General features: G+C 42.7%; 1 protein-coding gene across 10 annotated transcripts in view; it reads left to right on the forward strand.

The window, feature by feature from the left end:
• KLC1 (kinesin light chain 1) overlaps nucleotides 1-27,507 on the forward strand; it is a 91,672-nt gene that overhangs the window by 39,274 nt on the left and 24,891 nt on the right. For 7 of the 10 annotated variants that reach the window (XM_037901028.2, XM_037901025.2, XM_037901027.2 and 4 more), the window contains exons 5-12: nucleotides 5,408-5,633; nucleotides 6,213-6,300; nucleotides 7,064-7,165; nucleotides 12,515-12,688; nucleotides 13,896-13,995; nucleotides 14,923-14,972; nucleotides 15,056-15,123; nucleotides 19,760-19,868. In XM_037901028.2, coding sequence (XP_037756956.1) covers nucleotides 5,408-5,633; nucleotides 6,213-6,300; nucleotides 7,064-7,165; nucleotides 12,515-12,688; nucleotides 13,896-13,995; nucleotides 14,923-14,972; nucleotides 15,056-15,123; nucleotides 19,760-19,868 — 917 coding nt within the window. Of the gene's footprint in view, nucleotides 1-5,407; nucleotides 5,634-6,212; nucleotides 6,301-7,063; nucleotides 7,166-12,514; nucleotides 12,689-13,895; nucleotides 13,996-14,922; nucleotides 14,973-15,055; nucleotides 15,124-19,759; nucleotides 19,869-20,127; nucleotides 20,341-21,125; nucleotides 21,772-27,507 lie in introns of those variants that run through there. The other 3 variants (XM_043548007.1, XM_043548008.1, XM_043548005.1) reach the window with 3 other exon arrangements.

A 27,507-nucleotide genomic window follows, 5' to 3' on the forward strand; every position in this document is an offset into this window, starting at 1 on the left:
CTGTCTTTGCAGCAGCCTTCTGAATGGATACGAGTAGGGCAAGACTGCATTGTCAAAGCCAAAGAAAAGAATGTGTGGTGGTAGCAGGCATGAGATGATGAGGATGTTAGCTGTGTGGATGGATAGAAAGGCTGTGTATAAGAGATGTTATGCAGAAAGAAACAGTGGGATTTAGTCATAACCTGGATTTGAGGATCTAGAAAGATCTGAGTCAAAGATAATGCCTGTGTTACAGGCTTCAGTGACAGGCAGGATGGTGGTGGTATACACAGTGGGGGAGCTCTGTTTTAGCCATATTTAGATTGAGATGACGGCTAGATTCCATGAGCCGATATTAGAGAGAGAGGGCTGAGATTTTAGTTTGGACAGAAAGAGGCAGATCTGTAGTAGACAGGTAGCTCTTTGAGACATCAGCATAGAGATGTAGTTGAATTTGTTTGTAGATGAGATTGCCCAGATATAAGGTGAGAGGAAGAAGAGGGGGAACCAAGACAAAACACTGTGGAATTCCCATAGAAAGTTGCAGGCTGGGAATGAGGAGGATCCTCTGAAGGAGCAGTAAAAGGTAGGGGAAAAACCAGGAGAGGCTAGAGTTACAGAAGCCAAGGAGAAGCATGGTCGATAGTGTAAAGGGCAACTGACACATCAAGGTGGATGAGGATGGAGTACCAGTTTCATGGAGATAATCAACAATCATATAAATGGAAGAAAGGGGAGACGGGACAGGGAGGAGAAGGCTGAGAGCTAGGCTAGGAAAAGGCCAGAGCTTTGGCTAGGAAAAGGTCATAAAACACTTGGGCAAGAGCAATTTCAGTTGAGTGTAAGCCGTGGAAGCTGCATTTGAGAGGCTCTAGGCACTCCAGGCAGCAATAGTAAACAGCATGCTCAATGAGCTTAGAGCTGAAAAATTGGGGTGGTAATTGGAGAGGCAAGTGAGGTGAAGGTTGGGTTTTTTAAAGATAGGAGAGACTAACATATGTTTGCATTGTGAGGGGAAAGAGCAAGAGGCTTAATAAAGAGTAAGGGAAGGGATGAGTGGATGCAAGGGATTTCAGGAGATGGGATGGTGTTACTGGTGCAAGCGGAAGAGTTAGATGGGAACAGCAGATGAGAAACTTCTGCGTCTGTGACAGGAGACAAGGAGGTAAGAGTTGTAGGAGGGGGGTAGGGAAGGTCATGTTGTAGTTTTCTTTATGTTGTAGTTTGTCAGTTTTCTTGTGGAAGAAATTGGCAAGGTCCTGTGCTGAGAGAAGAATAGGATTTGAGGAGTGAGTCAAAGGTGGCAAAAAGTTGGCTAGGATTGTGGGCACGGGATTCAATTAAATTGAAGAATTAGAGTTGTTTAACTAGGATGATGTCAGAGCTGATGGAGAAAAGACAAATTTGTAGTGGAGGAAGTCAGCCTGGTCATGGAATTTCTGCCAGAGAAGATCTGCAATGTCAGAGCAGGAGCAGAGGAAGTGCATGTTGGGGGTGAGCCAGGGCTGCGGATTAGCAGGGGGAGCCTTGTGATGGAAGAAAGGGGCAAAAGAAGTAAGGGTGGAGGAGAGCGAAGCATGGAGATAATCAACAATCATATAAATGGAAGAAAGGGGAGAGGCGGCAGGGAGAAGGCTAAGAGCAGATGACAGTTCTTCAGTGCTGATGGACTGGAAGGCAAAGAAAAGGAAGGGGACTAATGGGCGATGCAAAAAGAGACCAGGTGGTGGTCACAGGAGAGACGTCACAACATAGGATCAGAGAGAGCAGAGTGTTTGGTGAAGACCAAGTCAAGTGAATAGCCATTTGGGGCGTGGGAAAGTTGAACCAGAGCTTGGGGTCAAATGAAGAGGAGAGGGTGAGGAAATGCATAGCTAAAGGATCAGATGAGTCATTAACAAGGAAGATGAAGTCACCAAGAATGAATGAAAGTGTAAGGAGAGAAAGAGCCAGGACTCTAAATCGGAGCAGAAGTCTGATGGGGAGGAGAGTGTGGGAGAAGGAGAGGCCTCCGTAAGAGAAGGCAACTACAGAATCAGTGTAGGATCCAGGTCTCTGAGAATCAGAAGCTAGAGGGAGCAAGATATGAAGTGGTTGTGGATGACAGATCTTTTTAGAGATGGAATGGGTGTTCCAGAGACAAAGAGAGGAGCGGAAGAGGTGGGGAAATGGAGCAGGAAAGGTATGAGGTTAGGAATGGTGACAGAATGGGTAGAGTTGATGGGAGGGAGAGGTGTGGGAGGTGAAAAGGTTGATGAGGGAGGGAATACCAGGGTTGGGACAAAGGTCACCAAAGATGAGGAGGTGGCAGCAGAGGTGGTGTGGATGTGTGATTTGGATTTGTGATGGTGGGAAGAGAAGGGAGATTGGAATAGAGAGAAGAAGAGAAGCAGGTATAGTTAGTGAGAATTGTTATGGGGTGAGGGTAATAAAGGAGGGGAAATGGAGCTAGTGTGAGGGGTAGAGGAGGGAGGAAGAGAAGAGATGTTGCAAAAGAGAAGAGGGATGTGTTGAGAACCATAGAAGAATGACAGGGGGATGAGGTAACAACAACAAAAACCCCAAACCCGACCTGAGTTCAAAAAATATTTTGAAGGCATGCTTGCATGTCCCCCTGCTAGATGGCTGCGGTGCTTTCTCCCACCCTGCAGAGGAGGAGGGGAGTAGCCATCTGGGGTCCAGTGCTGGGATGTCTGGGCAGTGGGGAGTGTTTCCTTGGTGCTTGCAGTCCTTATATGGTAGTTCAGTTAAATTGTTGATGGTTAGGAATTGTTTACTGAAATACCGAGGCTTTAAAAAATGTAAATCAACGAGAGTGTGAGACTGGTTCTATAAAATCTAAAACAGAATTGCTATGGAGACCTGTTGGTGATAGTCACCTGAATCAGGTTTCTCTTCAGATGCAGCAATTGTGATGTGTATTGTGTGGGGCTTGAAAGGAATAGTAGAGAAAATCATTAAGATTTTATGTTGGGCTGAAGCTCATCTTTTAGGCTTCTTTGAAGTCCACATACTGGTAACACTAATGTTGAATTGCAGAGCCATACCCACAGCTGTCCAGTCCATCCACCGTTTATTTGGTCAGCTAGAAAGCAGGACGGTCTTTAGGTGACTCTTTTGACCACCTGTCAAAAGGTGCTTGTGTTCTTTAGGCTCTGGTGGTAGATGCTTGGTTTCATCCCTGGATTATCAACTAAGCCTACATCTTCCTCCCTATGCTGGGCAGGGTGTTGAACTTGCTAGAGAGATAGGACAGGTCCACACTACAGACCTATATCGATATAATGATGTCACTCAAGGGTGCGAAAAGTCCACATCCTTGAGCGATGTAGTTATACCAACCTAACCCTCCGCGTAGACAGTGCTATGTTGATGGGAGAGCCTCTCTTGTCAAAATAGCTACTGCCTCTTGGGGTGGTGGATTAACTACGGTGACAGGAGAAGCTGTCCTGTTGGCATAGGAGCATCTTCATTAAAGTGCTACAGTAGCACTGCTACACTGGTGCAGCTGTAGCACTGTACATGAAGAGAAGCCCATAGTCCTCATGGTTGTCAAGATGTAATTTGATGAAGACAAACCCGAAGGGGATAGGTGGAATGGGGCTAGAAAACAAAGGTTATAATTACAAGAACATACAGATGGTATATCATATGCATCTTGTTTATCACATATTTGAAAGACAAAAACATCATAATTAATTTTTTTGCTTGTTTGGGTTATCTTAGGAATGGAGAAGGGAAAATACTAGTAGCTAAAGCAGTTGTTCTTGGCCCGTGGGCCGCTTGCAGCCCCATCAGCACACAGCTGCAGCCAATGTGACATCCTCAGGGCCATACACGTAGTATTAGATATGGCCCACAGTGGTAAATAGGTTGAGAACCACTGGAAGGGAGGGCAGTGGGCAGAAAGGGGAAGAAGATCAGAATGTGAAGTATAATGGGCATGGAGAGGAGGGTTGGGCAAGAATTTGCAAATGTAACAGCAGCAGTTTGTTTTGAACTGAATGAATCCACTGACATTAGAGTTTGCCAGGGCGGTGAAAGTGTCCCTTTGTTTGGTAGGGGCAGAGGAGCGCAGAAAGCCAGGCTGTCACTGCTGGAGCTCTGGTCCTTTGCTTTCAGTTTCTGGAATCAATGTGGTTCTACATTGGAGGAGACCTTTATAGCCCTCACAGAAACTTGTATGGAGAGGAGGGGGCAACAGGCTATTTTCTCCTGGTTCTGGGATGGAGATGCAGCTGCCATGAGTTGGGGGTAGAGAACCAGGTGAGCAGATTTCAAAGGAGTAGCAAACAAATTGAAGAGGCTGGTTGTAAAGGCTTGCTTCCCTTTTCTCTTGCTGCTACCGCTATTGGCATCTCTTCTAGGGTAGCATAGTGCTTTTATAGGCCACCACTGAAAGAGTGGTTGGAGAGGAGGGTAGGGCATGCGGAAGAAGATGACTACTGAGACTTCATACTCCTGGAGCAAGGGGATAAGGGAGGAAGAGCAGACTAACTCTAGTCACCTTCCTGTGGCTGGCTGGTGTTGCTTGTCTTCCCCTCCTCTTCCCCCTGGGTAACTTGGACCTTTAGTAGCTGTAACTGAGGACAGAATTTGGCCCTAAAATTGGAGCTTTGTTAATAATTCCGTTGCTGTGTGAATCAGAATAGATCCCACCTCTCTCCCCGTAGCTTTTATTGGCTCACAGGGCTAAAAGGAGTAAAAAGTAGTAAAAAATATATACTTGTTCATAACTGGAATTATACTGTATTACATTACCTGAATTCTCTTTATCTGAAAATCCTAGTTATCCAAATCCACAGTATGTCCCCCAGTGAGCCCAGTGTTAATGACTTGCTAATAACTTCTCGGTTAGCTTGTTAGCACTAATCAACAGCTTTGTATTTGTATATTGGTTTTGAGTGGTTACCTGTTGTTCCTGAGGCCTAATCCCATTTTATCAGCAACAACACATTGTCAGGACATATTAAATTGTTTCATTTGAATTAATCAGAATAAATGATGTCCACAGTGGTTTTAATACAATTTTCGTGTTTTTAATTTACTCAGTCACATTAACATTGTTTTTTACTCTTTACTGAAAGTACAAAATATTAAGCAAACATCAGCATTACTCCCTTCGCTCCTGTATTTCTAGATCAGTGGAAAGAAGGGATCAAAATAGCACTTTTGTTTATCCGAACTCCCAGTTTTCCAAAACTTTCAGATGTTCCCCAGGCCATTTGGATAAATGGGAGTGAACTATGTGTCAGTCGGAATACTGACAGGGAGAAGATCTGCTTAGTATGGGAGTGCCATTTTTTACAGTCATGTTTCAGAACAGAACCACACTTTAAAACAATTAGATTAATTTTAGTGTCTAGTTTCTGGGGAGCATGGATTTTTATTTCAAAATGGTTTCAGATAGGTTACCTTCTTTTTGCAGTTCAACAGCAGCATAGCAGTGCTGCAGCAGCTGCTCAACAAGGTGGCTATGAAATTCCAGCAAGATTAAGGACTCTTCATAATCTGGTTATCCAGTATGCTTCCCAAGGTAGATATGAGGTTGCTGTACCCCTGTGTAAACAAGCACTTGAAGATCTGGAGAAGACTTCAGGTCATGATCATCCGGATGTTGCCACTATGCTAAACATACTTGCTTTGGTGTACAGGTTGGTATTCTGATATACATTTAAATTCTCCATTAACTAAACTTCTTTGTTTCTGTAAAGTTGACTAGAGGCCTTAATGCTGGAACTGCTATAAAAATGTTTTTGACAATTTTGTAGGTTCTAAATTTTTTATTTGTGGTGGTATCACATGGACACTTGACCTGCTCTGTCATGCCACAATACACCAGGGTCTGGATGAGTTCCTGAATATCCTCCCATACCTCAGTTTTTGGAATGCTATTATTCATTTTGAAACTTAAACTATCCATCCATCCTAGATCATTGAAACGACAGTCAGACAACTACCTCTTGGGTTATGCTAATGCTATTGTAAATTGGGTGGCAAGATGTACATGTGCAGATAGTTCATTTCCAGTTCCTCAAAAAAGTACTTTTAATTGTAGTTTTTTGCACTGAGTCTGCATTTGAACCCTTCTCTTCTGTACTACAGCATTCCTACCCTGACACTGAAGTCAACTCCTACTTTTGCCGTTTATTATATTCTAGGATGTATTTGAATGCTACTTCCTTTTTTTGTGAAACAGAGTAAAGTGTTAATTATGGTTTTCTAAAATTTAGGGACCAGAACAAATACAAAGATGCAGCAAACCTCTTGAATGATGCCTTGGCTATTCGTGAAAAGACTTTGGGCAGAGATCATCCAGCGGTTTGTATATCTGATTTTCATATTTTTAGTTGTGTTTTTCACTGACACTTTTTTTTTTCTTCCCCTGCCCAACTTATTCTAATATTAAACTCAACAGGAACATTTAAGATCTGGCTTGTCACTAAACAGTACAGGTAGGAGGCCACAATATAATATTCTGTGTTCTTTTAATATTTAACCTGTCTTTGAGCATTTTATTCATTTAAAACTCTTTCACCCCAAAATTACTCTGCTGCCACATTTATTTGATTATGAATCGAGTTGCATGGTCTGTATGTGGAAAAAATTAACTTCTGAAGGAATATTTTAATTAGCTTATTTTAAACAATTCAGTTGCTGAATTCATATAGAAATTGTACTTCTGATTTTACTGCCTCTGTTTAAAATAAAACAGATCATTCCAATCAACCTGTTGGTGCTCAAGTAACTTTTAAAATTTAATTTGGTGATGTATTGTTTCATATAACCTATGTTACAGTGGGCAACTCTGTGAATCTGGATTTATGTAAAATAGCTTTATTTCTGAGTTGTCATATATAGAGCAAATTTATGCATTTAATCACATTTCAGCGGGCTAATTAAATACATTTCACAGTTTTTGTGTTCTCATTTAAGAGTTATTTCTTAATGCAGTGATTTTTGCAAGAGGCCTTCACTGTACATAGAGGATATGAATGCAGCAGTCCACTGTAAATATATTTCAACTGGTTCATTCTTTCACCAGGTATTCACTTCATATTTAATGTTTTTCTGCTGTTGACAGGTGGCAGCTACCCTAAACAATCTTGCAGTGCTTTATGGTAAACGAGGAAAGTACAAGGAGGCAGAACCTTTGTGTAAGAGAGCTTTGGAGATCAGAGAAAAGGTACAGAGTAAAAAACGGAAGCCTGACAATGGATATTTATTTTTTGTGAACTTCAACTTCTGCTTTTTAGAAAAAACTCAGTCTCTCGTATTTTGGTTGGTTAGACGTACCGAGCAATACTAAATACCTTGGATAGAGTTATACAACTTCTTAAAATACAAAATTGTTTTAAGAAAATTAACTTCAAAATCTTGAGAGACTTTGGGTGTATTCTAAAGTTGTGCAATAACTGTAAAGTAAGAGCAACGCTGCAGGAAAAGGACATTTAGATATGTTCCTAGTGGGTTGACTAGAGCATTTGAATACAAAATAAATGTATGCCATTTAAATATCTCAAGTTAGTTGTTTTGTACTGCAGCAGAGAGTGAAAATGCTTATTCCAGTGCATTTGTCTGGCTGTCTGCACTGCAGTATGTTAAAACTGGTTAAGTATGCTGTATATTTTTGAAGTTATTCTATTACTTGAAAACTACATCTCCTGTTATGAATTATTTTGTTGCCCCCCAATTAGGATCTAATTGAATAATCCACAGATATATAAAAAAATGTTAGGCTTTTTATAGCTATTACAGGGAAATCCTTAAACTGTGGTAAGTGCAAAGCCATAGACATGCTGACTAGTTTACTTGAATGCTGTTGTCAAGGTTCCTCCCCCACTCTGAACTCTAGGGTACAGATGTGGGGACCTGCATGAAAACCTCCTAAGCTTACTTTTACCAGCTTAGGTTAAAACTTCCCCAAGGTACAAATTAATTTTATCCTTTGTCCTTCGAATATCCACTGCCACCACCAAACACTAACTGGGTTTACTGGGAAACGTAGTTTGGACACGTCTTTCCCCCCAAAATCCTCCAAACCATTGCACCCCACTTCCTGGGAAAGGTTTGGTAAAAATCCTCACCAATTTGCATAGGTGACCACAGACCCAAACCCTTGGATCTGAGAACAATGAAAAAGCATTCAGTTTTCTTACAAGAAGACTTTTAATAGAAATAGAAGTAAAGGAATCACCCCTGTAAAATCAGGATGGTAGATACCTTACAGGGTAATTAGATTCAAAACATAGAGAATCCCTCTAGGCAAAATCTTAAGTTACAAAAAAGACACACAGACAGAAATAGTCATTCTATTCAGCACAATTCTTTTCTCAGCCATTTAAAGAAATCATAATCTAACGCATACATAGCTAGATTACTTACTAAAAGTTCTAAGACTCCATTCCTGGTCTATCCCTGGCAAAAGCAGCGTATAGACAGACACAGACCCTTTGTTTCTCTCCCTCCTCCCAGCTTTTGAAAGTATCTTGTCTCCTCATTGGTCATTTTGGTCAGGTGCCAGCGAGGTTACCTTTAGCTTCTTAACCCTTTACAGGTGAGAGGATTTTTCCTCTGGCCAGGAGGGATTTTAAAGGGGTTTACCCTTCCCTTTATATTGATGACAGCTGTTTAAAATGTTTTAATCCTGATAGAGATAATTGTTGACCTGGCATTAATGTAAATAGACTAACTCAAACAATTGTTTTAGAATCCAGGAAACAGGAAGAATTAAGACAAAAAAAAATTCTATCTGATAGGACCCCCCCCACCCCCTCCATTACTCTGTACTTTCTGAGTAATCCATTTGAAATAGAGAAGTCTGCATCAGCTTCAAATATTATTGAAAATGAGGTTTTTACTGAATTAAATATGAAAATGAATAATACAGTTGCTAAAGTAATCCTGTGATATTTTAACCTGCTGTGCAAAGCAATTTGTTTCATACTGTCTGTAAATTTTAATGCGGTGTGAGATATTGTATTGCAAATACATAACTATTATAAAAGTTGTCAAAGGAGATGTAGGGTTATTATTTGGGGAAAAAAACAACTTGTGCTTTGGTCACCTGGAAAAGTTGAGGGACAATTTTCATTTGTCAGGTAAGCCTGTCAACTTGATATTAAAATGATCAACAATGATAGTTACAATGTTAAGATTTAAATTGTACTATCTGGACATCAGAGTTCATAACGTTGAAATGAATGGGGTAGTCCTCATTTCTCAGGGCTACTGTTTCAGGCTTCATGCAGACTTCTGTGCTGAAGTTTTGTGTCAGTCTCCCACTGATACTAGCTGTAGTGTGAGTGCAACTGTAAATTGCCTGCTGGAGTTCTTGCCACCATGTTTTTTAATCCTGTTCACTAGCACTCCAGCTATTGCTGACATTGGTGGCACTTCACTGAAAGTAGAGGAGTTGTGGGAGAAAAGTGGATGGGAACCTGGGAGGCCATGACCATGAGATGGTTGAGTTCAGGATCCTGACACAAGGAAGAAAGGAGAGCAGCAGAATGCTGACCCTGGACTTCAGAAAAGCAGACTTTGACTCCCTCAGGGAACTGATGGGCAGGATCTCCTGGGAGAATAACATGAGGGAGAAAGGAGTCCAGGAGAGCTGGCTGTATTTTAAAGAATCTTTATTGAGGTTGCAGGAACAAACCATCCCGATGTGTAGAAAGAATAGTAAATATGGCAGGTGACCAGCTTGGCTTAATAGTGAAATCCTTGCTGATCTTAAATACAAAAAAGAAGCTTACAAGAAGTGGGAGATTGAACAAATGACTAGGGAGAAGTATAAAATTATTGCTCAGGCATGCAGAAGTGAAATTAGGAAGGCCAAATCACGCCTGGAGTTGCAGCTAGCAAGAGATGTTAAGAGTAACAAGAGGGGTTTCTTCAGGTATGTTAGCAACAAGAAGAAAGCCAAGGAAAGTGTGGGCCCCTTACTGAATGAGGGAGGCAACCTAGTGACAGAGGATGTGGAAAATGCTAATGTACTCAATGCTTTTTTTGCCTCTGTCTTCACGAACGAGGTCAGCTCCCAGACTGCTGCACTGGGCAGCACAGCATGGGGAGGAGGTGACCAGCCCTCTGTGGAGAAAGAAGTGGTTCGGGACTATTTAGAAAAGCTGGACGAGCACAAGTCCATGGGACCGGATGCACTGCATCCGAGGGTGCTAAAGGAGTTGGCGGATGTGATTGCAGAACCATTGGCCATTATCTTTGAAAACTCATGGCGATCAGGGGAGGTCCCAGACAACTGGAAAAAGGCTAATGTAGTGCCCATCTTTGAAAAAGGGAAGAAGGAGGATCCTGGGAACTACAGGCCAGTCAGCCTCACCTCAGTCCCTGGAAAAATCATGGAGCAGGTCCTCAAGGAATCAATTCTGAAGCACTTAGAGGAGAGGAAAGTGATTCAGGAACAGTCAGTGTGTATTCACCAAGGGAAAGTCATGCCTGACTAACCTAATTGCCTTCTATGACAAGATAACTGGCTCTGAGGATGAGGGGAAAGCGGTGGATGTGTTATTCCTTGACTTTAGCAAAGCTTTTGATACTGTCTCCCACGGTATTCTTGCCAGCAAGTTAAAGAAGTATGGGCTGGATGAATGGATGATAAGATGGATAGAAAGCTGGCTAGATCATCGGGCTCAACGGGTTGTGAACAATGGCTCCATGTCTAGTTGGCAGCCGGTATCAAGCAGAGTACCCCAAGGGTCGGTCCTGGGACCGGTTTTGTTCAATATCTTCATTAACGATCTGGAGGATGGTGTGGACTGCACCCTCAGCAAGTTTCCAGATAACACTAAACTGGGAGGAGTGATAGCTGGAGGGTAGGGATAGGATACAGAGGGCCCTAGACAAATTGGAGGATTGGGCCAAAAGAAATCTGATGAGGTTCAACAAGGACAAGTGCAGAGTTCTGCACTACAGACTAGGGACCGAATGGCTAGGCAGCAGTTCTGCAGAAAAGAACCTAGGTGTTACAGTGGATGAGAAGCTGGATATAAGTCAGTGTTCCCTTGTTGCCAGGAAGGCTAATGGGGCTGTATAAGTAGGGGCATTCCCAGCAGATGGAGGGGATGTGACCATTCCCTTCTATTCAACATTGGTGAGGCCTCATCTGGAGTACTGTCTCCAGTTTTGGGCCCCACACTACAAGAAGGTTGTGGAAAAATTGGAAAGAGTCCAGCGGAGGGCACAAAAATGATTAGGGGGCTGGAGCACATGACTTATGAGGAGAGGCTGAGGGAACTGGGATTGTTTAGTCTGCAGAAGAGAAGAATCGGGGGATTTGATAGCTGCTTTCAACTGTCTGAAGGGGGGTTCCAAAGAGGATGGCTCTAGACTGTTCTCAGTGGTACCAGATGACAGAACAAGGAGTAATGGTGTCAAGTTGCAGTGGGGGAGGTTTAAGTTGGATGTTAGAAAAAACTTTTTCACTAGGAGGGTGGTGAAGCACTGGAATGGGTTAACTAGGGAGGTGGTGGAATCTCCTTCCTTAGAGGTTTTTCAAGGTCAGGATTGACAAAGCCCTGGCTGGGATGATTTAGTTGGGGATTGGTCCTGCTTTGAGCAGGGGGTTGGACTAGATGACCTCGTGAGGTCCCTTCCAACCCTGATATTCTATGATTCTATGATCTTATTTCAGAAAAAAATGGAGTGTAGAGAAAAATCAACAGGACATCATTGCATTGGCTTACACTCAGTTCAAGTTTGTAAGAGTTTCTTCGTAATCGTAAGAGCTAGAAACTGTTTTCTTTCAAACAGAAGTTTGTATTCTAGAGCAAATTCCATAGCCATGGAATTGCAGAATACACAAGACCCTGGTTATGTACAGTAGTATAGGAATTGGAGAATAATTAAATGTACACATTTAGAAAAATTCTATTGTGCTTCCCTCACTTTCAGGTTGACTACTCATTGGCAAAACAACATAATTGCTGACCAAATGATTGTGTATAACACAATGCAAACTAGAAAAAAATAGAATATTTCTTCTTTGTGAGACTGAAAGATATCCTAAAACTTATTGGAATATATTCATGCAACGGACTTTTTGGAAGCCGTACTGAGAAGTTTATTTAACAAACATCAGTTTCTCTAATACATTGTAATCTTAGCCTGTAAAATTTCAGTTTAACTTTGAATCTTGATTGAGTGCACAAAAGAATCTTTTAAAATTTACTATTAATGGAAAATGTCTAAACAACGTGATTTTTGTGAAAATGGTTGAAAATTAGATGCCTAATTGAGACCTTATTTGCCATGTCAGCCAAGAGGAGTCTTAGTGTTTACCTAATGTAAACAGGGCCCTCCTCCACTCTCAACCAAAAAATGGAATTTATAATGAAAATAGTGACTGAATCTTAATTATAGAAAAGTATGAGCAGTGTAAACTGCTAAAGTAAAAGAATGTAGTCTGATATTGAAATTAGAAAGAAAAAAGTTGTGGAAGATCATTTTAAGATCGTGCTTCTTTAAAATCTAACACAATAAATGGGGAATGTTTAATGTATGGTACCTTCATTTCCAGGTCCTGGGGAAGGATCACCCAGATGTTGCCAAACAGTTAAATAACCTGGCCTTACTGTGTCAGAATCAGGGTAAATATGAAGAGGTGGAGTACTACTATCAAAGGGCACTTGAGATCTACCAAACTAAACTAGGACCAGATGACCCAAATGTAGCAAAAACAAAGAATAATCTGGTAAGTTTGTAACATGAAGTAAAAATAGGAAAACTTAAGCTTTGTTTTTTCTGATGTGCTAAAATAATTACTCCTTGGCACAGAAGTCATACCTTCCGCAGATTTCTTGGCTCCCCTGAGAAATATGGGGAAGCAAAGAAATCTGAGGAACACCCCCCCACACACCATTCCCCAGCAGCCCTGGCGTGTTTGCTGGGAGCAGCTGGCAGCAGAGGAATCACTGGGGTGGGAGGAGGGAGGCTGGGCGTACGTATGTCCCCGGAGAGATGTTAAGGGGGTAGGTCTTGGTGCGTGCCTGCATGTGAACGAGTCTCAGGGCTTGTTTGCACTGGCACTTCGCAGCGCTGCAACTTTCTCGCTCTCGGGTGGGAAAAAACACACCCCTGAGTGCAGCAAGTTTCAACACTGTAAAGTGCCAGTGTAGACAGTGCACCAGCGCCGTGGTTCCCAGCGCTGGTAGCTAGGCCCCTTGCGGAGGTGGGATTTTTTAGAGCTCTTTAATGTTGCCAGTGTAGACTAGCCCTAAGGAAGTAGGCTGTTAATGTTCCCCTTCTTAGTTAATTGTTCCCATTCTTAGTCAATTAAGGCTCCTTTACCTTGCCAGAGTGGTGTAAAGGAGCCTTATTGTAAATAACAGTAACTTGAATCCTCAGCTAGGAAGGTCTATGCGCTTTCTGGCTTTTTTTTTCATGTGCCAGAGAAGCACAATGGGGTTAGATTACAGCTCAGGATCTATTTTACTTTTCCATTTAAAAAAAAAAAATGCAGGACCATGATAAGCAAAACTGTCTGACTTTTATGTGTGAAAGTCTGAGCAATTTAAAGCGATATTCTACCCTACAGAACACCATACGCCAAAATTAATGTAATTTAAATGAAAATCCAGGATTATAACTGGAATGCAAGGTATTGGTTACCAAGTATTTGTAACTTAACTTTCTTGTGTTTAGGAAATGCTGAACAGTTTTATTGTGATTTTTTTTCTGTATGGTAGTAAAAATAAATTACCAAAATAAGTGAAACTGGTGTGATTATATTGCATATTTTATTTGTCAAAATAATGCAAATTTTGCATTTTTTGGCTCAGAGTTCCCCCAGGAGGAAATAATGTTGCTTTATTCAACAAGCATGTAATTATGGATACGTTCTGTCTTTAAAAGATAAATCAAAAGTTTTCCTATGCTGATACCTTTATATTATTTTTTAGGCATCCTGCTATTTGAAACAGGGAAAATTTAAGCAAGCAGAAACTTTATACAAAGAGATTCTTACTCGTGCACATGAAAGGGAATTTGGCTCTGTAGATGGTAAGGATTTGGTGTACAACTGAAAAGTAGGATTTCTTTTTTATACTTCTCAAAATAAATTTTAGACTTTATTGAAACATACTGCAAAATCCATCCTAAGGAGGAATGACTTTAATTACTGCATTAAAATTAATCCAAAACAAGGATTTTTTTCCAAATAGTGAGACTTAGCAAGTCTATGTAACAGACTACTTTTCTATCTAACCTACTTTAGGATGTTCTATAGCACCCCAAACTCTAGTGTCTAATAGCTAGTATACACACAGGACTACATTTGTCATCTTCTAGTCAAAAGAAAAGGAGTACTTGTGGCACCTTAGAGACTAACCAGTTTATTTGAGCATGAGCTTTCGTGAGCTAGTGATTGTAATACTTCAGTATAGGATTTTAGATTACTTGGTAAAAATAATGGTCAACTGTTTGAGCTCATCTGCCAAAACAATTAAAGAATGCAGAAAAACTTGGCCTTCTTAAAGTGGACAGACTGTAAATTTAACAGCTCCAGTAGAATGCGTTTTATAAACTACTAATTGTAATGCAGTATTTTCATTTCATTGCAATAAGACAGTTACTTTTGCAGCATTCAGTGACTGTCACAATAAAAGAAAGAAATGCGTGTATTCTAGCAAACGACTAAGCTCTTGTCAGTATGTACTACCACCAACTTGGTTGCATCAAAGTCTTTTAGAAATAGCACTCTGTCAGCAATTTTGTAATACTGACTTCTAGGTATCTTTTATCTTCGGAAGCCAGTTAAAGGTAGACGTGTGTTTTGTTAGTCTGTTTAGTCTTTCTGTAATGTGTCAAAAATTCTAAGTGTGCTGCCAGAACCATTATTTTTGTTGGTCTTCAGCTTTCTTCAACCTGAATATTAATGTCTACTTCTTTCACTGCTATTATAAAATATTTATTTTATATTTTTACCAGATGAAAATAAACCCATCTGGATGCATGCTGAGGAGAGAGAAGAATGCAAAGTAAGGACATGATTAAATAATTGTTTTCAGAACTTCTGTTGTTAGTTAAAGATTTAAAATTTAATACGCTGTTTTCAATTTAGGGAAAGCAAAAAGATGGCTCGTCCTTTGGAGAGTATGGTGGTTGGTACAAAGCTTGCAAAGTTGATAGGTAGGTATATTATTTAAAGCATTTTAACTACAGAACATATAATACTTAGAAATGTCAGTTTGAAAATCACACTTAAAAATAAAATCCTCTTATCTGTGTTACTAATATTAAAACTGATACCTAAGAAATCCAAGGTCCATGTTTGCTGGCCACAGCAGAGAAGGTGGCTTTGGGGATCTGATTGTGACTTGGTTCTGAGGCCTTTTTTATCCCAATTGAGGCAAATCTCTAAATTCCAGTGGCTAGTAACAGCACCCAAAAGACCATCTGTCAGTTGGAGATGAGTAGAATGTAGCAAACTCTGGACATGCCTTTTCCCCCAGTTTCAACATACCCCTTATTCCAGGAATTACAGAGGAGGGGTGATATAGGAGTTTACTATACCAGCTCTATGCCTGCTGGGAACTCCCATATGCTGTGCATGTGATCAGTCTCTATTCTGACTATGCTATTGATATGCAGTGGCACAAAGGGAGTAGAGCAGGCCACATAATCTGGCCTCCTACCTACTTTAACTCCTTATGCTGTTCTCTGTTTTGTATTTCATTATCGTTGACTGTGCAAGTAGATTAGTCTTGTTTTGGTTATTTACTTTTTGATTCTCATGCTCTACACAGAGCTGCAATGTTTGAATTGCAAAATCTTGTGTGAAATGGCTTTGTTTGACTTTAAACATTTTCACTGAAATTTGAAACAACGAACACTTTTCTTTTTGTATTATGCTTGGTAAAACTTTTTCTGTATTGTGACAGGGTCACGCTAGATGGCTACAGGAAAGTGATAGAAGGCAGATATATTATCCCCAGGTTAAGTAGGTCCCTTTTCCCTGGGTAAGGTAACAGGGAAGGTTCCAGAACAATCAGGAACTTTCTGGAAACAATTAAGGCAGACAGACTGATAAGAACACCAGCAGCCAATCAAGACAGGCAGGCTAATCAGGGCACCTGGGTTTAAAAAAGGAGTTCACTTCAGTTTGTGGTGTGCATGCGAGGAGCTGGGAGCAAGAGGCGCAAGAAGCTGAGAGTGAGAAGGTGTACTACTGGAGGACTGAGAAGTACAAGCATTATCAGACATCAGGAGGAAGGTCCTGTGGTGAGAATAAAGAAGTTAAAGAATAAAGAATAAACCATCCCGATGAGTCGAAAGAATAGTAAATATGGCAGGCGACCAGCTTGGCTTAATGGTGAAATCCTAGCGGATCTTAAACATAAAAAAGAAGCTTACAAGAAGTGGAAGGTTGGACATATGACCAGGGAAGAGTATAAAAATATTGCTCGGGCATGTAGGAAACATATCAGGAGGGCCAAATCGCACCTGGAGTTGCAGCTAGCAAGAGATGTCAAGAGTAACAAGAAGGGTTTCTTCAGGTATGTTGGCAACAAGAAGAAAGCCAAGGAAAGTGTGGGCCCCTTACTGAATGAGGGAGGCAACCTAGTGACAGAGGATGTGGAAAAAGCTAATGTACTCAATGCTTGTTTTGCCTCTGTTTTCACTAACAAGGTCAGCTCCCAGACTGCTGCGCTGGGCATCACAAAATGGGGAAGAGATGGCCAGCCCTCTGTGGAGATAGAGGTGGTTAGGGACTATTTAGAAAAGCTGGACGTGCACAAGTCCATGGGGCCGGACGAGTTGCATCCGAGAGTGCTGAAGGAATTGGCGGCTGTGATTGCAGAGCCCTTGGCCATTATCTTTGAAAACTCGTGGCGAACGGGGGAAGTCCCGGATGACTGGAAAAAGGCTAATGTAGTGCCAATCTTTAAAAAAGGGAAGAAGGAGGATCCTGGGAACTACAGGCCAGTCAGCCTCACCTCAGTCCCTGGAAAAATCATGGAGCAGGTCCTCAAAGAATCAATCCTGAAGCACTTACATGAGAGGAAAGTGATCAGGAACAGTCAGCATGGATTCACCAAGGGAAGGTCATGCCTGACTAATCTAATCGCCTTTTATGATGAGATTACTGGTTCTGTGGATGAAGGGAAAGCAGTGGATGTATTGTTTCTTGACTTTAGCAAAGCTTTTGACACGGTCTCCCACAGCATTCTTGTCAGCAAGTTAAGGAAGTATGGGCTGGATGAATGCACTATAAGGTGGGTAGAAAGCTGGCTAGATTGTCGGGCTCAACGGGTAGTGATCAATGGCTCCATGTCTAGTTGGCAGCCGGTGTCAAGTGGAGTGCCCCAGGGGTCGGTCCTGGGGCCGGTTTTGTTCAATATCTTCATAAATGATCTGGAGGATGGTGTGGATTGCACTCTCAGCAAATTTGCGGATGATACTAAACTGGGAGGAGAGGTAGATACGCTGGAGGGGAGAGATAGGATACAGAAGGACCTAGACAAATTGGAGGTCTGGGCCAAAAGAAATCTGATGAGGTTCAATAAGGATAAGTGCAGGGTCCTACACTTAGGATGGAAGAATCCAATGCACCGCTACAGACTAGGGACCGAATGGCTAGGTAGCAGTTCTGCGGAAAAGGACCTAGGGGTGACAGTGGACGAGAAGCTGGATATGAGTCAGCAGTGTGCCCTTGTTGCCAAGAAGGCCAATGGCATTTTGGGATGTATAAGTAGGGGCATAGCGAGCAGATCGAGGGACGTGATCGTTCCCCTCTATTCGACACTGGTGAGGCCTCATCTGGAGTACTGTGTCCAGTTTTGGGCCCCACACTACAAGAAGGATGTGGATAAATTGGAGAGAGTCCAGCGAAGGGCAACAAAAATGATTAGGGGTCTAGAGCACATGACTTATGAGGAGAGGCTGAGGGAGCTGGGATTGTTTAGTCTGCGGAAGAGAAGAATGAGGGGGGATTTGATAGCTGCTTTCAACTACCTGAAAGGGGGTTCCAAAGAGGATGGCTCTAGACTGTTCTCAATGGTAGCAGATGACAGAACGTGGAGTAATGGTCTCAAGTTGCAATGGGGGAGGTTTAGATTGGATATTAGGAAAAACTTTTTCACTAAGAGGGTGGTGAAACACTGGAATGCGTTACCTAGGGAGGTGGTAGAATCTCCTTCCTTAGAGGTTTTTAAGGTCAGGCTTGACAAAGCCCTGGCTGGGATGATTTAACTGGGAATTGGTCCTGCTTCGAGCAGGGGGTTGGACTAGATGACCTTCTGGGGTCCCTTCCAACCCTGATATTCTATGATTCTAAGTTGTTGGGAGGAGGCCATGGGGAAGTAGCCCAGGGAGTTGTAGCTGTCACGCAGCTGTTACAGGAGCCTCTGTAGACAGCTGCAATCTACAGGGCCCTGGGCTGGAACCCGGAGTAGAGGGCAGGCCTGGGTTCCCCCCATCCCTCCATCCCCCCCTACTTGATACTAGAGTAGTTGACCTGGACTGTGGGTTCCACCAGAGCGGAAGGTCTCTGTCCTGTTCCCCGATCCACTATGTGGATCAGCAGAGACTGCGGGGATTGTTCTTCTTCCTTTTCCCCATGCTGGCCAGCGATGAGGCTAACTGAGTGAACAGCAGATTTGAGCCACGAAAGTGGCCAAACAGGGCTGCCGTGAACCTCTGAGGCGAGCAAATCCACAAATAAGCGCTGGACCCACCAAGACAGAGGAGAAACTTTGTCACAGTATCAAATTTAAATTTTGAATCAAAACTATCGTACTGTGTGTGTGTTATGTATAATATCAAAATCGTCTGCACAAAATAGTTGACACTGTTAATAATGAGATTTATTTCTATATTCATCTTAGCATTTAGTTGGGGGATGTAGTAATACAAATGAGACTTTTAAAACTTAGTAAAACTATTGCTGGATCTAGTAAACTTATCTGTTCAGTCAAATATGACATAAATATGGAGGAGAACGGGTAACTGAAGTATTGAGGAGCATGCTGATCAGGAATTTTGCCATGTCATAAATGTCTCCTTGCTCCTACTTCTCTCTCTTGTTCTAAACACTGTGTGCCACAGAAGTAGTGATAGCCTGCTACTTAAATAGCAGGCTATCTTATTGCTTCAGGGTTTCTGCTCAAATGCTGCTGGAACAAAAGCTCAGCAAGGGTTTTGACTGGTTTAAGACTTATAATAAACAGTTCTGGTATATTGTTGAATCAGGTTTTTTTTCCTGTTGGGGTGGGAAACACAGTTCTCAAAGAAATTCAGAATGGAATTTGAAATCTTACCCCTCAACATCATTGGTTCAAATCTGGATGAGGTATGTAGCAACTGAAAGTAGCTCCCAGCTAGAGGCCGAGAAAGGAATTTTTGATCTCACTTAAGTGTCTAATCCACATTACAACACCCGCCATTGATACTGGCACTAATTGACATATTTTTTTGGCCGTTTCACTGGTGGCCAAAGTTTGACTGTATTTTGGAGACTGAACTACACTCTCACCACTAGAGGTCTGGTCTGAGGCACCCGTCGCTGCTGTTCATGTAGCGTGGCTCCAGAGAATAGTTGTTGTATTAGTTTTCAGGACCATTAAGCAATCACTTTTTGTGAGTCTCAAATGCATTTGAAGGATATTTTTAATGTCTCTCACATATTTAATGCTAGTATAATGTTTTAAAAGATGATTCTCAGATAATATTGATGATACTGATGGTATCTAAGCTTTTATCTCATGTTTTTGAGTTTTCATGTGTTTGTAAGTTAAGAATAATTTCAGTGTATTTTTTTTAATAGTCCAACAGTAACAACTACCTTAAAGAACCTTGGAGCACTTTACAAACGTCAAGGCAAGTTTGAAGCTGCTGAAACATTAGAAGAGGCAGCAATGAGGTCTCGTAAGCAGGCAAGTATGAAAATTCCCCTTTGTTCTTAGTAACGCTATATGTGGTTTGTTTTCATTAAAATTTTGACTTCCACTTGATGTATATTGTGCACGTTTGATGTTTTAGCTGTTCGGTAGCTGGCAGTTTTTTAGAGATGTATTGCTGTATGTATTTGCCAATTTACTATCTATTATGTTAACAAAAAACACCCTTAGTTTTAGTTTAAATTTAAAATATATAGGCTCCATGTTAACCATTAGTAAACTGGGTAATTGCTAGGTTGATGATACCGGGAACTGGTGGAACACTAAGTGTTCTGAGGTGCCTCTGTGTGTGCAGGAGAACAGCAGCTGGTAACTGTGCAGTGCAAGAATGGCACAGCCGAGTGGGGACACTTCTTGGCCTGGGGTGGCAGCATGAATGTGGGTGGCATAATTGAGGGTGAATCCTGTGGAGGGCATGAGGGAGGACAGAAGCAGCAGGCTTAGAGAGCAGTTCTCAGCAGGAACAGTGTGAGGAGTTGCACAATAGAAGTTGGGAGTTGAATCTTTGGGGGTAAGTTTGGACCATGGGGGGACCATAGCTAGGGAAGCATTTCTGGGGAGGGAGGAGACCTGTTAGGGAGAGGATCAAGAGGGGAGCCTTGGTTGGTGAACTGTCTCTCCAACACTTCTGTGTGTTGATATGAGGTACTCTTCAACCTATTGAGGAGGAACTTTTGTAACTTTCTTAATGTAGACAAAACCTGGGGCTGGTGTCTACAATGAATATTTTTAGAAATTCTCAAATCCTAAAACCTGTCAAATGACCACCTCACCTTTCCACATGGGAAAAAGAAAGAGTTGTTTTTTTTCTTGAAGTAGAAGGAAAGCTGAGTGTATGTTTGTGTTTTAATATGGCTATAAATGTAAATGTATAAATCTATGAAAAAAGAATGTAGACTATACTTACAGAATAGGGGATTCTATCAGCAAAATATTTGGTGGTCATGGTGGATAATTTGGTGAACACAAACTCTTGAAATTCAGTTTTTAGTAATTTTGGTGGCAATAGAAAAGTAAGAATTTTCTCTTGTAAAATGATGTTTTTGTGTGGACACTTTATAATTCAAACTACAAGTAAACTAGTTCAGAACAAAGATATTAGTCAAAATATGACAGGCTATATCTTACAGATAAAGTACCTCTTTTTGTTGTAAATACACCAATTTGGAGCTGAAATGTTTCAAAACCTATTAGTGCAGGATCAGGATCATGTACTATTTTTTGCTGCTGTAGAAGCAGACTGCCAGGAATAGGAAAGAGCAAAGGAGTTACTTACAAACCTTATACCCAAAAATGTGCTGATGACATCAACATTGGTTGATTGTTTTGACACACAAAGAAGAATCCAATCCATTCCTCCATGACAAACAGAAGGAAAATCTGAGTGTTCGCCAAGTAGAAAAGGACAAAACCAGTAAGCTTGAAGGAAGATACTAGAGAAAAAAAATCTTGATATATCCCCTTTTTAATATAAATACACGAAAATGCTCCTGCATAAGGTTTTTGATATACCTTTTATCCAAGTGAGATTTTAAAGTAAAATAGCAGTTCTTCAAGCAGTGTCCTTGTAAGTGCTCCACTTAAGGTGCACTTGTGCCCTGCGCCTTTGATTGGAGATTTTTGGTAGCAATGCCTGTTCAGCCCTCACATGCACCCCATGCATTCTCGTGCATCATGCTAGGCTATATGGCATTAAACTGAGGGCAGTTGGCCTGTAACTTCTCAACCACCATTGACTTGAAACGGAGTCTGCAATGAGTGCCTGTTCTCTGTTTAGCATTTAGATAGATAGTTTTATAGTTACTTACCTTTTAGTGTTTCCTTTTTCTTTTCTTTCTTAATAAAAAAATCCTTTTATTCTTAGATAGATATTTGTTTAGTACTACTTCTTGGGATTGTCTCATTGTTTTTTATTGGGAATGGTGGGTTCCCTAGGATTTGAGAGGTGCCTCTTCTGCTGTGAGGCTATTCTAATCAGTGACAGGCTTTCCCAGTGCCTCCACTCTTTGGGGATACCCATATTCCTAGTAAGTGCAAGATCTGCACATCTTTCAAGGGTAAATCCCGAAAAAATAGGGAAACCAAATTTAAATATCTGATGATGGAGGAAGACTTACGTCCAGCTTCAGATCCAGGGGCGGAGGATCCCACTGTACATAGACCTCCCAGTAGTGCTATTGCTCTGTCCACATCAAGATCTCAGTCACCAGAAACCATGAGAGCGGTAGACAGTACCATGGTACTAAGTACTTCTGTTGTACTGAAGTCCTCATCTGCATCTTCCTCTAAACAGAAGAGGTAGGGAGTAAATCTGCAAGAGGATCTGTCAGTGACACAAGAGGACTATGGAGATCTCAGGTCCCAAGGGGAGTTCCATGTAAGCTCTGATAGATGCTGGTACTGCAAAGGCAAAGAAAAAAACTCAATCTAAGGCAGACTCCGTACCAAGTTTGGGTACCCAGACGCTAACTGGCAGAGATATGGGTGAAAAGAGTTATCATTCCATCCAGGAACAACACTCAGTACCAATATTGAGGAAGTCAGCTGTACCGGGGTGGCTAGACCTCATATGGTACTGAGCGAATCGTAACTGACGTGCTCCTGGGTGCCCAGCACGTGGTGCCAGCTACATCAGTACTGAAGCCACCCTTCACAGAGTCTCTCCTGGGCCAGTCTTTGTTATCATCAGCAGGTGTTCAGGTAATGTCACATTCCAGGTTGCTGTCCAGACCACTTGCCTTGAAACCTTGGGTGCCTCACAATGCTTTGCTGTGATAGCTTCCAAACAGGGCCACTCACAAACAGCATGCAGATCACACCCTGAGTGCCTGTGTATAGTTGCAGTCCTGGTCCAGCAACTCTGACATCAGCAATACTCTGGCTTCCAGGAGCCTTGGTTACTTCTTGCCGGGTGACCCCAACATGCTCCTAGTCCTGAATTTCCTAAATGTGTTCTGCATGGCCGAGTCCTCTCTTGGACTGTTCAGATATTATACGTCTATTGGCCTTGTAAGGGGTCAATATTCAACAGTTTACTGCTTTAACTGGAGTTACCCAAACATTTCAATTTAAACACAACACTGGATTAGTTTTGATTAAAAATAAAAAAGTTTATTTAACTTCAAAGAGAGAGATTTGAAATGAATACAAGTATAAGGTGTTAAAGTCAGAAACAATTACAAGAGAAATAAAGATAACTAGCTTTCTAGTATCTAAAACTTAAATTAGACTTAGTTCAAGGTAAAATCCTTACCACATGTTTCCAGCAACATTGCTGACCAAATTCTCAGGTCAGGATCCCCCTGCCCCTCCCCCCCTGCCCCTCCCTGGAAGTCAAAGGAATGGTTCCTTTGTTGTTCCTTGCTAAAATGCAGATCCATCTGTTCTTTCCCCTGACATGCGATTGCCAATCAACTTTGACCCCTGGCTAGAGATGTTAACTTGTCCTTTGTCTTTGAGGAACAGGTTTACCCTCTCCCCAGATTTGTCTGGTAAACACGTCAGTCATATTTTCAGCTTCTGTTCATATAATATTGCTACACACATTTCACCATGATGTTACTGACCAGTGAGTTATTAGTTTTCAAATGATACCTCACAAGGCATATTTTGTACAAAGATTATTACAATAGTGGGTAGTATGTGGGAGTGAACTCTTCAGATTTTCACATCTCAGTGCAGAGTTTCCCTGTCTATTCTAAAACACATCACTACCCCTCCTACACTGATGTTTTACAAGAGACTAGACCTTAAAAGGACACCCTCATGGCAGGAACACAGATGCCTCCACCTATACCTTTGGGCCCTGCCAAGTGGCCTTGCTGGGATCCGTGGTCGTTCTATCGCCTGCAATTTGCAATAGGGTCTTCACACCACTGGAGGGAACAGAGAAGGACTGATTTTCCTCAGTCCCCTCTACTACCACCCATGTCAGAGGAAGAGCAAGAAGCAAGGATGGACAAGGGAGATGACACCTCATATGAATATTTCCTCCTCTTTACCTGATGAAGCTGTGATGCTTCCATCACCTTCTATGGCAGATAACTTGAGACAGTTTCAGGAACTGATGAAGCAAATTGCTTACAGGCTTCAGATTCCCTTAGAGAGATTTCAAGAGCCCATAAACTCCTAGATATTTTACAAACTTCATCATCCATGACAATTGCCATTCCAGTGAATGAAGCTCTTATGGAGCTCACTAAGACTATTTGACAAACCCCAGCTTTGACACAGTCTGCCTGCAACAGATAAAAAGTATTATGTTCCTGCCTGGGAATCAGAGTTTCTCTCACACAACTCTGAACTCTCTAGTAGTAGGGGCCATTAATGAAAGAGGCAAGCAACATAGCTCTAAGTCCATCCCATACAGCAAGGACCATAAGAGGCTCGATGTTTTTGGTTGCAGAATCTATGCTTTAGCCACAATTCACTTCTGAATAATGAACTATCAGGCACTCATGGCCAAGTACACTTAGGACTGGTTTACACTGGGGGGGATCGATCTAAGATACGCAATTTCAGCTACGAGAATAGCGTAGCTGAAGTCCACATATCTTAGATCGACTTAGAATCACTTACTTCACATCCTCATGGTGTGGGATCGACGGCAGAGCGATCGGGGATCGATTTATCGCGTCTACACTAGACGCGATAAATCGATACCTGATAGATCGATCACTACCTGCCGATCCGGCAGGTAGTATAGACGTGGCCTCACATTACAACACATGTAATTCCTTTATTGAGCATCTGGAACATCGTAGCCAGTTTAAAGCCACCATTCAAGAGGGTCAGCTGCTAATGAAGACATCGCTCCAGCAGGGGCGGCAGGTTTGTAGAATTTTTGGTGGTGCCCAGAACAGATCCAAGACCTGCTCCCCCACACACACCTGCCTTATAAGCTGATATATATTTTTTTTAAATGTGAGGGCTCCGGGGTGGGGCTGGTGATGAGGGGCTTGGGCTATGGGAGGTGCTCAAGCAGAGGGTTGGGGTGTGGGAGTGAGGGCTTTGGGGTGGGGCTGGGATGAGGGGTTCATGGTACAGGAGGGGGCTCAGGGCTGGGGCAGAGGGTTGGGTGGGGGGGGGGTACATGGTACAGGAGAGGGCTCTGGCTGGGGGTATGGGCTCTGGGGTGGGGCAGGGCCAGGGATGAGCAGTTTGGGGTGCAGGCAGGCTGCCCCAGGGCTGGGACCAGAGAGGAGGACTCCCCCCAGCCCTCTCCCTCTTGGCAGCAGTGAGCTCTGGGGGAGGAGACCCCCTTTTCCCCCCCAGCAGCACACTCGCTTCGCACCGCTGTCACTGCACATGCTCCTAGGGATCCTCTCAGGTCCAGGAAGCCCCCTTGCCTCCCCTATGGTGGGTGCTGGGGGGGTGGGGTTGGCTGCCATCACGTGTCCACCTCCTCCCCTGCTGCTGCCCCTCACTGTAGCCTCACTGGGGATGGGGATGGGGCTGCCCCTTGCCCAGCAGGGGGCAGGAGCGGTGACTGCAGGCAGGGGGGGCCCCCTGTGCTGGTGGAGGGTCCTGTCGGAAAAGGGAAGGGTTCGTCTGTCTGAGGCAGAAGGGGCAGCGTCAGGGTCAGCCTGCCCTGGCAGTAGTGGTTGGGGGGTGCTAGGTCCCTGTGCTCCAGGCCTCCTTAGATGCAACAGATACTGCAGCACAGTCTATATTATCTGCAGTGGTCATGAGAAGAGTGTCTTGGCTGCAGATGTTGGGCTTTCCGAAAGACTTTCAAAGTACCATTGAAGACCGCCCATTTAACTGTCACAAGCTGTTTGCAGGTGCAACGGATACCTTTTAAAGGACTTGAGAGTCACGCTGAGATCCTTTGGAATCTATACTCATGTAAATAAGAGAAAATATAGTAGATCTTAAATGACACAAAGCGCACACCCAGCCCTGTATTCAACATGCCATAGACCTTTTGAAGCCCTGGTCAAGCGACCTAGGTACTCCAAAAAAAGAAACCCCTATCAGCTACAGCTACATTCTCCCAGCCATCCATGTCCTCAGAGTGACAATTTTGATGGCTTGGTCAAGAGTCTCAATCATCCAGTTGATGGGACTATACAACTGCAACGTCCTATCCCCCTCCCTCATTTTGGATGCTGCCTTTCCTATTTTTAGGATGTGTGGGAGCATATAACTTTGGACAAATGGGTTTTGGAAGCCATAACTTCTGGTTACACTATCCATTTCCAGGCTATCCCTCCTACCCATCCCCGTCCCTCTTCAGGGACCTATCTCATGATCAGTTACTAGAACAAGAAGTGACCTCACTTCTAAGTTTAGGAGCAATAGCACCAGTTCCTGTGCAACATAGAGGAACAGGATTCTCCTTAAAATACTTCCTTATATCCAAAAAGAAGGGAGGGTGGAGACCGATTTTTAGACCTCAGGTTTCTAAATGGATACATAAAACAGCAAAAATTCAGGAGGGTGACATTGGCAGTAATAATTCCATTGTTAGAATTAGATTGGTTTGTGACCCTCGACCTACAAGACACACATTTTCATGTCACTATTCACTCATCATACAGAATGTTTCTTTGTTTCTTAATCAATAGCAAACACTATCAGTACAGTGTGCTTCCTTTTGGACTATCTTTGGCACCAAGGGTGTTCTTAATTATTCTGGCAATAGTTGCTGCCCTCCTACGTTGTTTGAGCATATTTATTTTCCTGTACCTAGACAATAGGATCTGCCTTTGAATAAGCCAATCAGGAGATGCTGGAGTCAATAAAGATCATGTGTTCTCTGTTTCACAGTCTGGGCCTTCAGATCAGACAGTCTATTTTGACTCCATATCAGTGTCTAGATTTCAGAGGGCTTCTTTGTATGCACTGACAAACACCATACCTACCTTCCAGGTGATTTCTCGCACTAGCTGACCTCATCTCAAGGATTCAGGGCAGTCCTCAAGTTGCAATAAGAGATTGCCTTCAACTGCTGGGACACATGCCCACATGTGTCTTTGTAGTGCACCATGCCAGGTTACATCTCCAAGGTCTACAGGGATGACTTTGAACGGTTTACAAACCCAGCAAACATAATATAGGCAGGTTATTTTGTGTTCCCCAGTGGATTCCACAGAAGGATCCAACCAACACTTGCACAGGTGTTCCTTCCGTTCATTCAGATTCCCCCTACTGTGATGATATCAGGTGCTTTGCTTTTGGGTTAGGGGGCACATCTAGGATCTCAGAAGATGTGGGGCAAATGGTCACTACAGGAGCAGCTTCTCCACATATTCCTTTTGGAATTGAGTAGTCAAAAATACGTGCATAAACTTTCTACCTCTAATCAGACTGAAATCAGTAAAGATAATGACTGACAACATGGCATGTGTGCGAGGAGCGCCAGGAGCTGGGAGTCCTGGTGCCGCAGATCAGGTCTGAGGACAACACCATCGTCACCCTGAGCGCCAGGGGCATGCTGGAGAGGACCCTGAAGGCAGCCATTCACTCGCTGTACAGGGAAGCCCTGAAGCGTAAACTGGACCAGGGTAAAGCCTTCGAACTGACCTGCAAGTGGGACGCCAGCAACCACTTCCTCGCCGGGGGCAGCTTCACCCGTTTCGCCGACGGGCGGTTCATCCACCACGCCCGGCTC

This window comes from Chelonia mydas, chromosome 6 (genome assembly GCF_015237465.2).
Source record: "Chelonia mydas isolate rCheMyd1 chromosome 6, rCheMyd1.pri.v2, whole genome shotgun sequence".
NCBI classification, from domain to species: Eukaryota; Metazoa; Chordata; order Testudines; family Cheloniidae; genus Chelonia; species Chelonia mydas.